A 13353-nucleotide genomic window follows, 5' to 3' on the forward strand; every position below is an offset into this window, starting at 1 on the left:
GGACCTACATGTCGCTGCTGGGGGGCCACGGCGTCCTGCATTCCACTATTGCCAAACTGTCATCTCTTCATGAGGCCGGTACAAGAGTTCCTTGCGGACCGGTGGGCTCAGTCGCTCGCAGCTCTTGGTCAGACAAGTTGGTGATCAACGGCGCTCTGGTGGAGGCTCTTCGCTGGTGGCAGTGCTCGGACACTCTGGTTCGGGGCATGCCGTTGCTGGAACCGGGGTTCCAATTTACGATTGTGGCAGATGCCTCTCAGATGGGGTGGGGGGGGGCACATCTCAGCTGCTCCCAAGTCCAAGGCCTGTCGTCTCGGGTGGAGCCTCGGTTCCACATAAATGTCCTTGTTGAGAGCGGTTCATTGGGCCCTCAAATCGTTTCTACCGCGCAAACGCCGTTCGGTGGTGAGGGTGTTGACCGACAATACCACCACAATGTTTAATCTCAGGAAGCAGGGGGGCACGCATTCCAGGGTGCTGTTGAAGGAAGCACAGGAACTTTGTTCTTGGGCTCTGTTGCACGACATTGGCATTGTGGCCTTTTATCTGCCGGTAGTGTTGAATGTGCAGGCAGATGCGCTCAGCAGGGATGTAGGCCAGCTGCACAAATGGCAGCTGAAGGAGCAACAGGTGTCCATGGTCTTCCGGAAGTGGGGACATCCTCCGTTGGATCTCTTTGCAACGATGGAGAACAGTGCAGGGAGTTCGCCAGCAGGTGGGCTCACCCCGAGTATCTGGGGGATACGTTGTCGTTCCCGTGGACGGGCCGGTTTTCGTATGCCTTTCCTCCATTTCCGCTCATCCGACAGACCCTCCAATGGATTCGGAAATGCCCATGCTGTGTGATTCTGGTGGCTCCGTTCTGGGCCAGGCAGCCGTGGTTCTCGGATCTCCTTCACCTGTCGGTGGCAGAGGCAATTCGGTTGGAGACAAGGGCACAGTGTGGCACCACAATCCGGGATCCTTCAGCATGACGGCTTGGCTCCTGACTACTGCAAGTTTGGCCTGCTAAGGTTTTCCAGTGACTGTCGACGGTTTTTGGAGGCGGTAAGAGCACCGTCCACAAATGTCTCCTATGCATGTAATTGGAAAAGGTTTTGTGTATGGTGTAAGGGCCAGCCGGGGGTGGACCCTTTGACCATTTCCCCTGAACAAGTTTTTCCCTACCTGTTGAAGTTGGCAAAAAAAGGGGAATGGCGTTATCCATTAAGGTACACTTGGCAGCGATTTCTAGTTTTACTTGGAGGCGACATGCGGCTCCTCTGTTTGGTGATCGCCTAATCATGCATTTATTGAAGGGTTTGTTTTGTACTTTTCCTCCGATCAAGAAGTTTGCACCGGTGTGGACCCTTAATGTGGTGCTTTCGGGTCTGATGAGATCGCGTTTTGAGCCGCTGTCGACGGCTCCTTTGCAGTTTCCGTCATGGAAGGTGGCTTTTCTGGTGGCCATTACTTCAGCCAGGAGGATATCAGAGTTGCAAGCATTGGTAGTGGACCCCCCATACTTGAGGTTCTTGGAGGACAAGGTTGTGTTGGCTACCAATCCGCACTTTATCCCTAAAGTGCCAAGGGCATTTCACAAACTCTCTTCTATTGTTTTGCCCTCGTTTTTTGTTTCAGCGTCAATGCCTGCAGAACGGGCTCTGCATTCTCTGGACGTAAAGGGGGCGTTTCAGTTTTATTTGAATCATACTCATGATTTCAGGAAATCTAAACAGCTGTTTGTGGCTTATGGGCTACCATAAAGGGACGGGCAAGCTCCAAACAAGGACTGCCTTGTTGGGTGTCCTTGATTTCGTTCTGCCACACTAAAGCTGGGAAGCCTTTGGGAAGGACTCCAAAGGCACACTTGACGAGGTCTACGGCTTCATCAGCAGCATTATGGTTGGGGATTCTGGAGGTGGACACTTGCCAGGCGGCGGCCTGGTCGGTGCCGCATACCTTTACCCGGCATTGCTGTCTGGGCCAGCAGCATGGTGATGATGTGGAGGTGGGGCAGACTGTCCTGCAACGCCTATTTCAATAAGGTAAGCCCTGCAGCTTCGGGGCGTTTGTTGTTTGAACTTGATCACTGTATGGGTTCATTGGTCTCATGTATGTGATTCTGTTTTCTGTATTGGTTTGCCTTTACACTCCACCATGCATGATTGATACTGCTATGTAATCTATTCACAGCTTGTGAATCCATGAAAGATCCAATGCTGGAGAAAGGGAGTTGTTTCTTACCTGTAACTCCATTTCTCCCACGTTGGTATCTTTCATGGATTCACATGCGCCCTCCGGCCACCCCTGCAGGCAAACCTGGTTTGGGTTCCCTCTACTTTGGGGGTTAAAATCTGAAGGGAAGCCGCGGGGGTGGGGCTATTTATAGCCTGCGTCCTATTGGTGACTAAACCACCCAAAAAGGATGTTGATAGGACACTAAAGTGTCGAAGTTTTCCAAAGGAAAACGCTAGGTTAAAGTAACCGAGGTTCCCAGCCTGATTACTTATCCCCTTTGTCTAGTTTCTCATGTAACATTTTTGTTACCCTTTCCACAATTAATGGTTGGTGGCAGTGCATTAAAGCACCCGTGTGTGCCCATTTTGTCAAAATTGTCATTTTTTGCCATTTCTTTTTGGAAAGGTCCTTCTGGAGATTTACTCTGCGCGCCAAACCAGGTTTGGTCTCTTTGTTAATTTTGTCTTTGGTGAGGTTCACTGGTGAAGCCCGCCTCTGGCTCCAGCATGTCTGGCAGGGCAGGAAGTGAGGGAGGTCCCGAAAGACTCCCTGTGCTTAATCCCCTTGGTTACAGGAATGCACCCGAAGATGATTGGCTGGCTGGCTGGCTGGCTGTCCTTGGAGGACAGCCACCCTGCTGTGTGAGTAAAAACGAGGCTGCGAATGAATGGGAGAAACCTGCATAAAAGGCGACGTCTTTGAGACAGAAGGCAGAGTCGACCAGTGGACAGAGGAATCCGAAGAAGAACTTGGAAGAGAAGCTTACTGCAACTCCTGGACTGTTGGTTTGCCCAGTGAAGCCTTGCTGCAGTGCTGAAGCTTCAAATTCGCCTCGACTAGAAGCCCTGCAAAGGGCGACTTCTCCCCTTGGGTTGGTGGGACCAATTGACCCCATGATGAACTCATCTGGAAATACTCTCGAAGCTAGCGCTACTTCCATTGCTGCTGCAGGAACAGAGTGCCAGGGAGAGGAACACCAGAATCGAGTGCATTGTTTTTAAGTCGGACCCGAGCTCCATGAAGATCCTCCATCCTCCTTCGAAGCTGGACTAACCAAGGCCCCCCAGAAGCAAGGAAAGCCCACAAGGTATCCAAGAATCATGGTGGTGCTATTTGTGAGAAGCTGAAACCGCAAAGTGCTGCTGATCTGAAATGTTCCTATTGCTGCCGCCGACCTTCGAATCGTAGTGCAGGAGTCCCCAGACGTCGTCCCTCTTGTCCCCACGACTGAGGGCCAGGAACAGGATCTACCATACTGGAACAGAAGCCAGCTGGAACTAATTTCTTCAGACCTAAGGTACTGTAATCTAAGGAGTACTTACCTCTTGCTGTGCAACTTGCTAGCTCTCAGTTGAGACCTGCCTTTGTTACATTTTGCAGAGTTGCTTGCAGCTTTGCCCATCACAAGCCTCCCAGCTTGTGGCCCAACAGCGATTTCTTTTTCAACAAAAACTCTCTAACATTGTGCAAGACGTTTTACCTACCTTCAGGAAGAACTTCAGCTCCCCTAGACTTTGCTCAATTGACATTGGCTCTTCTAACCTCCTGACTTTGTGCTTTGATCTGTCCCTCCCAAAAGTCAGATTCTTAATTTGTGTAGCTGGGAAAGGGTTAATCTACATTGCATTGGGGGGGAGGTGGGGGTGTTTAAAAGTTCTTACCTGTTTGAGAAACCTGTTAACCATTATTTTCCCCACTAACCCTTTCCTTTTGACACCAAGCTCAGTATTGCTCTAAATGTACCAGTGACCTATCAATGTCCACAGTATCCTAGTTATTTAGGTCGTGGTGCAGGAAGTGCCTGTGTGCCATCCCAAATGGGTATCTGCTGATGTATTGGAACTGAGTGTATCTTTTAAGTATATTTAAGTGTTACGTATTTCCTCCTTTCTTAAGAAGGCTTTTTCAACTGACTGTTAAATTAATAAATAATCGTTTAATCAAGAAACCTTGAGTGTAAGTGTTATTTGGATACCTGTCACTGTCTGTTACAACCCTACAGCTCGCATTGACCCCTCTTGAGATGCCTGGCTGCTCAGTCACTCTACCAACTTGTGTAGTACAGGCCTATACCAAAGGTTCGATTACCTATTGCCAAGAGGACAAGGCTGGTGCAGTCTTCCACAGGATACTGCATACAATCTTGCCTAACAACTTAAATTGGTTGGGGCTAGGTGAGTACCCAACAGTAAATTATCTATTTGGCTGAATATTGAATTGTTTCATCCAAGAATTTGGCCAAGAATCAACAGTTGCTTATTGAACAAATGTTTCTCAGAAGATGACACATCCTCCAACCACAAAAACAGGACATGTTCTAGCATGTATTTCCATATCTTTCTTTAGACCATGTTTTGCCAAGGTCTGTTCACTGCCGTATTTGTAAAGCACGCCGAAGCAATCCAGGCACTTCATCAATAGCATGCAGGGACATAACCTCAACAGGGTATTTGGTATGCAATTCAGTTGTTTCTTTGCCGTATTGTGGAAAAGCAGGATGACGTATAAAAATAACTAAGAGAAATAATGCACCATTTAGTTCCACAGCAAATACATTCAAATGTAAAATGTTGCATTTTTACTGAAGGGAAGGCTTATCGGATGTAAAACTAGAGAAGCAGTGTACTTGGCATTGAGTGGTCAAATTCAGTGACCTAGAAACTATTGCAGTCAGACTGGAGCTTTTACCATAAATGGACATCTCTTTTTTCTGTTCAATGAAAAAGGCTCTTGGCGAGTGGACAATTACTGGAAAATAACAAAGTGGGGGTGGGGAGAGTTGGAGAAGGTTTCACATATATATTTTTTTGTCCCCTGAATTTTACTCCTAAATTCACATAACTTAATGAAAAGTATTTGATTGCATTATTCAGTTTGTGCTTAAAGAAGAGTAATCTGCAAGCAGTGTAGTGCTGTGACTAGAATGGGTCTTTGTCTGTACTATTTGTGACATGCTGTGCCATATGGTTAACGTACGGCTGTTTAGATGAGTCTGCGAGTACTGTGGGCTAACATAGCTGTGGTCTGGGTGACATGATAGAATGTGCCAGAATGGGTGTTTGACTATTTGGTCATGTAGAAAATAATCTGTCTGATTTTCTGATGCAATGTATCCTTTTTCCCCACCCTCTCGTGTTTCAGTGCGACACCGAAAGTGACTCGGATGGCAAGGTAAGGAGCACATTTCTCTGTCCATGCAAAAGAGGTTAAGCATGCACTGGTGGGCTGGAACACAAGTGAGCTCTTAAGGGGTCGGGGGAAAATAGCAAATGTCTGTTTTATTGAGGAGGAACACAGATCAATCCTTTGTGGTATCTTCGATATAATCATTAACTGAATATCTCTGCATCTGAGTGGAATCCATTAACAAGCTTTTGAAAGTGCTGTTTGTAGAAAATACAATTACGTGGAAACTATTTTCTTTTTGTTGTTTTAAATGGCTTTGAAAGAGGGGAAAAGAAAAATGACAGACTGAATAAATAGACTATTTACAACTGATTACTGCTACTTTAATGGCCAGTGAAGGGCAGAATTCCATTTTTGGGGGTTCTGCTGTTCCCTTTCTGTGGATACAAGATCTCAAGGCCCCTCTGGTGCTTCCATATTTGCTGTTGGCCAAATCAGGGCTGGCCCAAGCCTCCAAGGTTCATCTGGCGGCCATCTCCTGCTACACCAGATCCCCAGGACTACCAATGATGGCAGATGCCGCGTCTAGATGTAGCTACGAGTGTTGGCATGTACCTCGCTTGGATGACAGGGTTGTGAGCGGTGGCCTGCATGGGCAGCTGGGTAGGATTGTGATTGCAGATCATTGCCACATCTGGATAGAGTAGCGGTTGTTGAGCGAAGCCACGTATGGACTGCATCGGGAATGCCACTAAGGCCAGATTAGGATGGAATCGCGAATACCAGCAAGCTCCACACATAGACCGGGTCAATGGTGGGCAAGGGCCAAATTTGGGCACAGTTGTGAATATTGACGAGCCTTATTTGTGGAAGGGATAATGAAGATTGGCTGATGCCGGAGCTAGATTGACATGCAATGATGTTCGCGCCACACCTAGAAAAAATGTGGAATTTCAGCACACTGCTTATAGGCAACAATGCCAATAACCTATCAACTAACAATTTCACCCCTCCGCCTCTCAAACTCTAACCAGACACAACCACAACCCTATACCACAAAAAAACCGCACAAACTTCACTACCTTCACTACAACAACAAAACACACCTCACATAGACTCACACCAGCACACGACGCCTACTGACCGGAACACACCCCAAGCCCAGTGAACAGTGTTAACCGTGTTGTGTCTGCCAACAGCACATCACTGCTCTCTTGCACTTTTCCCCGCTTACTCACTCTAACTCACCCGCCTTCCCGTTTCAGAGCCGCCAGGGGACCACTCCGGTGGTGATGGTGCGCGGTACAAATATCCTTTAACATTAACATCCCTTTACTTGAAAAAGCATGAAGTAGAAATGTCCATTATGCCTGCATTGACTCACTCTGAGCCCTGCAGTGTACCCCTGATTGTGGTTTGGACTTGTTAAGACCATTTCCTACCCGGAGCCAAGCCGTTACACATTCTGTTTGGGTGGACCTGAATGGTTGGTTATTTTTTAGGCCTTTCTCATTGACTGACTGCCCAAACTTGGGAGCTCTAGGGTGGGATTGGAGGTCTGACTTAAGCCAGTTCATGTGTGTATGGGTTTATCTAGGGGAGACCCTGACACTTACTCAGTTGTGCTGGATTTTTCTTGGGAGGCTGCACATGATTCTTTCTTTTTTGTATTGTTTATTGGTTAAACAAAGCTCAACCATAACAATATAATTTAAACAATACATCAAATTACATTTAGAAAGTTGAAAGCACACGTTACAATACAAAACAATAAATATTATTTACAAAATTTACTTGCATGGAACATTTTGGCACCAAAGAATTGCTGATGCAATTTTGAGATGGTTTGCTCATTCTGGCTGGGCCTGTCTCCCGCTAAACGTCCTGGGACTGTCTCTGGGTCCTTTTAATGCAGATTTCTAGTTTCACTGCTTTGGTCATCTTTGGTGCAGGAAGATGCTGTTGCCCAGAAAGGTATTGGGACCCAAAACCTGCCTTTGTTTGTCTTGGGCTGTTGGGAATCTCCCATCATGGGACCATTTTCTGCTGGTTGGCTTCTCCTCCGTCCATTGAGCTTTTGGAATCTGCTTGGCTGGTGTACTCTGTTTTCTAGGAGCAGTCACTTATGGGCGGTTCTTACCATGCTTGGGGGAATATGTATTCTTTTGGCAATTTGGATCGTTGATGCATGGTTCAAGTCAGTGTTACCAGGTCTTGTAAACTACACCTGTAAATCAACTCTACTCACTGTTTTATTTCAGTATTCCCTGTTGTGACTTTTTGGCAATTGCTACCATGGGTACTTGTCTCAGGGTCCTGGGTTGGTGGGCCATTGTGATATTTTGCCTTGTAGTTCCCCTTGGTGAAGGGTTGAAGGTTTCTTCAGCTGCGTTTTTGCCACTGACTTAATTTGTCTGAATCACATTTATTTATTTGAATAGCGCACATCGCCCCGGGGGCACCGTGGCTCTGTTGCAGTATGCTCACTTAGTACATGGATACATTATAGCAGGTAAGTAGATTTATTGTTACATACAGTTAATATGTAAAGGAGAGGTGAAGACGGGTTAGTTTAACACAGTGGTTTTCAGCTGTTTGCGGAATGCAGTGTAGGATTTTTCGTTTCTTAATGCGGTGGGTAGAGAGTTCCAGCTTTTTGGTGCTAGGTGTTGAAAGCTGGACCCACCGGCTTTGCTTCTTTTGAAAGTGGGTACATAGATCTGGTTGGTCAGATGGGATCTAGTGGGTCGGGTGGATGAGTTGTGCATGATCACATCTCTTCCTGGGGCTGGTTTTAGTCTCAAACCTGGCTCAAACGAGACTCTCCTGATGTCCCCTGGGGTAGGTTGCTGTTTTCTCCTCCTCTGGGATAGAATTGAAACTTATCTTTGTTTTCCCCATAACCGCAGCTATGTCTACTAACCTCTCCCTGTTGGGTTCAGACGTTCCCTACTTGATTGATCTGGAGCTCTCTTAAAGTGACTAAACCCGTACTTTGCTCCTCAGTGCCTTTCTCTTGGGTTCCTGGAGTTTTAGGCCAAAGGCTGTCATTTCAGCAAGGACATCGATTTTCAATGTATTAGTGTTGCATTACACTCCTACCTATGAAGAATACCTGATTATAAAGCATTACAGTAAAGCTTAACTATCTGTATTTCTAACTGTGTATTGAGTTGATGGTATACGTTTGTTTTGACTTTTGGTCACTTCAGTTTTGCATTCTAAAAGTATTGTCTTTTTTTTCCTCCATCTGGGAACTAATTTTACTGTCTAGTATGCATTTTGTATAACTTTGTCATGGAGGTTTACCAATTTCTGTCAAGTATTGGAACATGGCGTCCTGATTATGACTTTGATTGCATTTTCTTATTATCCAATGTTCCCCCTTAGCCTTTGTATTGTCTGTCACCAGATAGTGGGCTTTCGTTTTAGGGATGGATGTTTGGGATCTTGGCTGTTTGGCAAATTTTCCTTAAACCTTCTCAGTGTTTGAGATGCAGTCTTCACTTAGGGGTATCAGTGATTCCCTCAAGCTCACCAGGTAATTTAAGTGGTAGTGTAGCAGATCAACTCAGGCCTTTGATGATAAAATGGAGTAACTGGTAAGGAACTCGCTTTTCCTATCTAGGCTAGAACGTTTCACGTAAACCAAGTGAAGTTGGAAAAACAGTTGAAACAAAACCAGTACATACGGTAGGTACTAGAGTAGGAAAAAGGTAGCAAAACACTTATGAGCAATACTAGTATTAGATCTCTATCCTTAGTAAGTCCAGCCCTGATATGAAATGTGTCTTAGTGACCATAGGTCACCAGTTAAAAAAGTTCTTCTGTTTAGTAATGTTTGCTGTTGGATTTGAGCAACGCCAGTGGTTTTGATTGAGTTCCAGCAATGGGGAGGGGGGGGAGAGGGGGTGGGACAGGGGTGGGGTGGGAGTTTAGGGAAGTGTCTCACCTAGTCCCGCCATGCTAGGGAAGTCCCGAAGGGGATCCTTGACCACACCACAACTGATCCTGCGCAGGAGAGAAATGGAGCCTGGACCCATTTAATCCTATGGGAAGAGGGCAGGGGGAACGAATAGGTAGTATAATTTTATTTTCTTTATTTTTATTTTTTTAATTAAAATGTTAGTTTATTTCTAAACATTTAATTTCTGTACATTTCTTAGATTACATGATCGTATTGAAACAGTTAGGACTGCATCCAGTGGCTTGTATCCTATGGTTTTGAGTCTTTCTTTAGAATTGTTTTCCAAAATTGGATGATCGTGAATACCATTTTCTTATTGTTGCCTAGCAGGATCAGGTCCCATCGATCATTTGCATCCAACTGTATCGTGAGTTTCAAATACATTTCTCTGTGGGCATTTCTCTGATCCGTCAGTTCTTTGCATTGCATTATTAAATGAGAGATTCAAGATGTTCTGGATCTTGACAGAATCTGCAGTACGCCTGTGCAGTCGGTATTTGGTTTGTTTTCGCCAACCGTTCATGAGTTGGCAGCAAATTGAGGCGTAGTCGCAGAAATTAGTTGCGTATGTATTTATCTGGAAACCATTTCAGATAGTTCGGAAGATGATTAATCGCCATAGTCTCTGAATTACAGTTGAGGTTCATACGATATTGTCTTAGCTTGCATTGTATGGATCCAGTCATTTAGCATAATTCTTTTTTTTTTTTTTTTTTGCATTCTGTGGACACTGAACCAACATTTCCTTCGAGATATCGGACTTCTCAAGTGCAAGCTCCGTTTTCCTTTTCCAGCTGTTCAGTGCGCTTGTCTTGGTTGTACTTGAGTTGTTAGAATTTCCAAAGCTGGGACTTGATCTTCGTTCGATATGTTTCGGAAAATCCAGAAGTTTCCATAATGCATTGAATTGCAATGACTGAGATGCAGTCTCGTAGCAAATCCTCACCATAGGCAACGTCGATGGTAATAACTTGCGCCAGACTATGGCTTCTAGCTGTTGCCTTATAGCGGGGTTAAGGTTAATCATAGCTCCAGCTCCATAGGTGAGGTTCGCTACAACTTTTTTATTTTTTTATGTAAACTTTGTTTATTGGCAGAGAGTTAAGACCTGCACAATGCAGGTTACATGGCAGCAATCTACCAATTTAGCATCACAAACAGCAGCACAAAACGAATGGAGTGGCTCGGATAGGGCGAAAGGAAGAAAAAAGTACAGTTTCATGGCGTAGCGGGTCGTGTTTGGGGAGGGGAAGCTACCCATTCCACACCATCTCTATTGTTCAGGTAGCTGCAGAATTCTGACCATACATTTTTGGGGCGTGATGTGGTCGGTAGAGATCCAATGTATTCCTCTTCGCACACGTGTATCCAGGTAAGGGCTTTGAGCCACATCGTGAGGGTGGGGGGGGTTGCGGCGCTTCCAGCTTTGCAATATGCACCTTTTAGCAACAATGGCGCTCACATTAAAAAATTTAGACATTTTCTTTGTTTGGTATCTGGGAGGGGGAAAGTGCAATCGGGCAAGTGGGTCCATGTCCACCGAGGACTCTTTCAGAGAGCGCCTCTGTTACAGCCACCCAAAATGTGTTTATCGGGCAGGCCCAGAACATGTGGATATGGTCTGCCTCAGAAGATTTACATTTAGGGCATGTATGAGACATGGAACCCGTGAATTTCGCCACTCTATACGGTGTATAGTAGAGCCTGTTGAGGAATTTGAATGTATGCAGCGGAATCTGGCGCTGAGGGAGACCCTGCGGGTATGTGCACACATTTTACCCCACAGTTCATCGGTTATTTCCATTTCGAGCTCCCTAGCCCATGCCTCACGTGGCTTGAGGTAGCCAGTCACTATTCCTCTTCCCAGTTGCATCCTGTACAAATTGGATAATATCCCCTTGGAACCCGCGGAGTTCGCTATGTACTGGAGGGCTCGTCTGGGTATGAGGGCCACATAGCACGTACTGCAGCTCGGAGCCTGTAGTATTGTAGCCTCTCGAGCAGGGAGTTAGTGTGTTCTGGGCGCCATGTTTGAGGGGTGATAAATTTACCTTCTGGGAAGAGGTCAGGCCACGATAGCCGAGCTGCTCCCAGTGTCTCGAGAGAAGCTGGTCGTGTATGGGAGAGTCCAGGAAATTGCCACAAGGGAAGCCACTTATAGTACGGGGAACTCTCTTGTTCGGAATACAGAATAGCATGCCAAGCCTTAATCGTGGTGGTCACTGGGTCGGCATCGGCATCCGTACGGAGGGTGCGGTGCAACAGTAGGGTCATGATATTGGTCCCACCTCCCGCCATTTTCTCGAGTTTTACATGCGGAGGCGGATTCTGGACTGCGTACCAATGAGAGGCATGTTGGGCCTGTGCTGCGTACCAGTATAAACGTAGGTCTGGAGCTGCGAACCCCCCTATCATATGGTGCAGTCATGTGTAGCCACTTCTTGCGGACCGACCCCGGATGGCAGAGAAACTGGGCGCATTCCGAATGGAGCACTTAAAGTATTGCTTCCTGGGCCAGACTGGAACATTAGTGAAGATGTAAAAGGAGCTTGGGAACCACTATCATCTTTATCAGGGAAAGTCTGGCAGCCAGCGACAGCGGCAAGTGTTGCCACTTGGAGAACTTGGAAATGAGTTGAGACGCAGCCCCATAATCGTCCTTTAGTAGGGCCGATTTGGTTAATGATACCTGAACCCCGAGGTACCTGACTCCCTCCAGGGACCAGCGCATGGGGTACTCACATGACGGTTGTTGTGTTGCTATGGTAAGGGGGAAAATTTCCGATTTGGAGTAGTTTATTATGAACCCGGAGTACGTGCCTATTTTAGTGATATCGCGGATGATCGGGTCCAGATATGTGGAGGGGTTTCTGATATATAGAAGGACGTCATCCGCATAGAGTGATATGACTTCCGGAGTGTCAATTAGACGAATGCCTTTGTTGATGTGACGCCCTCTAACATGGTCAGCCATGGGCTCGATGGCGAGCGCAAAGAGGAGGGGGGAGAATGGGCAGCCCTGGCGGGTCCCGCGGTGTAGCTTGTAGAGGGAGGAGGGAATAGAGTTTACAAGGACCCTAGCTAACGGATCAGTATATAAAAGCTTTATGTAAGAGAGCATGTTTGGGCCTACACCCATTTTCTCCAGCACCGCCCACAGTTATTGCCATGAGACCATATCAAAGGCTTTCTGGGCATCTAAGGTTACTGCCACAGCCTCTGCGCTCGGGTCAATCCTGGACATCATGTTAAATAGGCGATGGATGTTGAGCGCCGTGGACCTACCGGGGATGAATCCGCTCTGGTCAGGATGGACCATGTGGGTCATGAACGGGAGAAACCTATTTGCAATTATCTTGGCAAAGATTTTCATGTCAGTATTAATGAGGGATAGGGGTCTGTAAAACCCGCACTCCTCCGGGGGTTTTCCAGGTTTGGGGAGAACTGTTATTAAGTCTTCCCTTATGGAGGGGTGGAGGATGTGTAATCGAAGCGCCTCGGTCCAGACCCCGTGTAGTGCTGGCGCCAAAACGGACACATGCTCCTGGTAAAATTCAGAGGTGAGTCCGTCCGGACCAGGAGCTTTGTTTTTGGGGAGATCCGAAATCACCCGGACTATCTCCTCTAGAGTGAACGGGGCTTCAAGACGGGGCTTCAAGACGCTCTCTGGTGTCCTGGAAAATAATAGTCATCGGGATGCTCTCTAGGAGATCATCCAAATCCTGATCTGAGTGTTCCTGTTGGGGACCATATAGATTAGCATAAAAGCTAGCAAATATGTCAAGGATGGACCGGTCAGGCCAGTGCCTCAGTCCCTGCTCGTCCACAATGCAATCAATCCGAGACTTGCCACCCTCCGCGCGAACCAGCCTAGCCAGTGTTCTACCCGGTCTGTCCCCCTCTCCATACCTACGGACGGCTACAGGACAAGCATAGTATTGCACCTCCCTCATAGCATGTGCCTCGAACTGTTCCAGCTCTGCTCTGATCGCCGCCAGGGTTCCCGGGGATGGAGTAGCAATATATTCCCGCTCTAGAGC

The 13353-nt window shown here is 46.8% G+C and overlaps 1 protein-coding gene across 2 annotated transcripts in view; it reads left to right on the forward strand.

The window, feature by feature from the left end:
* FBRS (fibrosin) overlaps positions 1-13353 on the forward strand; it is a 710625-nt gene that overhangs the window by 184225 nt on the left and 513047 nt on the right. For both annotated transcript variants that reach the window (XM_069651625.1, XM_069651626.1), the window contains exon 5: positions 5362-5391. In XM_069651625.1, the coding sequence (XP_069507726.1) occupies positions 5362-5391 (30 nt within the window). The remainder of the gene's footprint in view (positions 1-5361; positions 5392-13353) is intronic.

This window comes from Ambystoma mexicanum, chromosome 3p, assembly GCF_040938575.1.
Source record: "Ambystoma mexicanum isolate Mex_15411 chromosome 3p, UKY_AmexF1_1, whole genome shotgun sequence".
In the NCBI taxonomy this organism is placed as follows: Eukaryota; Metazoa; Chordata; class Amphibia; order Caudata; family Ambystomatidae; genus Ambystoma; species Ambystoma mexicanum.